General features: G+C 69.3%; 1 protein-coding gene across 1 annotated transcript in view; it reads right to left on the minus strand.

Annotated features, from left to right (window-relative positions):
- Positions 1–870: 870 nt before the first annotated feature.
- CCDC22 (coiled-coil domain containing 22) overlaps positions 871–1669 on the minus strand; it is a gene marked incomplete at its 3' end in the record, with an annotated part of 7178 nt that continues 6379 nt past the window's right edge. Inside the window, exon 8 of the mRNA XM_039696160.1 lies at positions 871–990. Within this exon, the coding sequence (XP_039552094.1) occupies positions 871–990 (120 nt within the window). The remainder of the gene's footprint in view (positions 991–1669) is intronic.

A 1669-nucleotide genomic window follows, 5' to 3' on the forward strand; every position in this document is an offset into this window, starting at 1 on the left:
TCCGCCTGGGCACGGATTGGGGGGGTCAGCCGGGATACCCCAAAATCCCCCAGGGCACCCCGAAACCCCCAGAGCCCCCCCAGAGCCCCCCGGCCCTGCCATGCCTCGGCCTCTGCCTGGCCGTGGGTGGGGGGGGTCAGCCAGAGTACCCCAAAACCCCCCAGGGCACCCCAAAACTCCCCCTGTGCTCCCTTGCACCCCTGCCTGGGCATGGAGGGGCAGCCAGGGCCCCCCGTGCCCCCCATGCCCACCTGCACCTCTGCCTGGGCACAGGGCACCCCAAAACTCCCCCCGTGCCCCCCTGCACCTCTGCCTGGGCATGGAGAGTCAACCAGGGCACCCCAAAAGTTCCCCTGTGCCCTCCTGCCTGGGCACAGGGCCCCCCGTGCCCCCCCAGGGCACCCCAAAACCCCCCAGAGCCCCCCTGCACGGGCATGGAGGGGCAGTCAGGGCCCCCCTGTGCCCCCTCAGAGCCCCCTGCCATGCCTCAGCCTCTACCTGGGCATGGGGGTGATCCTTCGGGGCACCCCAAAACCCTCCCAGTGCCCCCCCTGCCTGGGCACAGGGCACCCCAAAACCCTCCCTGTGCACTCCTGCATCCCTTTCTGGGCACAGGGCACCCCAAAACACACCCTGTGCCCCCCCAGTATCCCTGCCAGGGCACCCCAAGCCCCCGTGCCCCTCTGCACCCCTGCCTGGGCATGGAGGGGCAGTCAGGGCACCCCAAACCCCCCGTGCCCCCCCTGCACCTCTGCCTGGGCACAGGGCACCCCAAAACCTCCCTGTGACCCCTGCCCGGGCACAGGGCCCCCCGTGCCCCCCCTGCACCCCCTGCCCGGGCACAGGACCGCCTGTGCCCCCCGTGCCCACCTGGGCCAGGCTGAGCTGGGCCGCCCGCAGCTGCCCCTGGCACCCCTCGATCTCGGCCTCCAGCTGCGCCAGCGCCGCCTCCAGCGCCGCCCCCTCGGCCGCCTGGCCCGAGCCCCCCGCCTGGGGAGAGCACTGAGTGACCAGAGTGACCATCAGAGTGACCACTGAGAACCCCAGAGTGACCATCACAGTGACCAGAGTGACCACTGAGAGCCTCCAGCGCCACCCCCTCGGCCGCCTGGCCCAAGCCCCCCGCCTGGGGAGAGCACTGAGTGACCAGAGTGACCATCAGAGTGACCACAGTCACCATCAGAGTGACCACTGAGAACCCCAGAGTGACCACCCAGAGTGACCACTGAGAGCCTCCAGCGCCGCCCCCTCGGCCGCCTGGCCCGAGCCCCCCGCCTGGGGAGAGCACTGAGTGACCAGAGTGACCACTGAGAGTGACCATCACAGTGACCATCAGAGTGACCATCAGAGTGACCACTGAGAACCCCAGAGTGACCACCCAGAGTGACCAACGAGAGCCTCCAGCGCCGCCCCCTCGGCCGCCTGGCCCGAGCCCCCCGCCTGGGGAGAGCACTGAGTGACCAGAGTGACCATCAGAGTGACCACTGAGAACCCCAGAGTGACCATCAGAGTGACCACAGTGACCACTGAGAGCCTCCAGCGCCACCCCCTCGGCCGCCTGGCCCAAGCCCCCCGCCTGGGGAGAGCACTGAGTGACCAGAGTGACCATCAGAGTGACCACACAGTGACCACTCAGAGTGACCATCAGAGTGACCACACAGTGACCACT

This window comes from Passer montanus, unplaced genomic scaffold, assembly GCF_014805655.1.
Source record: "Passer montanus isolate IOZ18808 unplaced genomic scaffold, ASM1480565v1 scaffold956, whole genome shotgun sequence".
Lineage (NCBI taxonomy): Eukaryota > Metazoa > Chordata > Aves > Passeriformes > Passeridae > Passer > Passer montanus.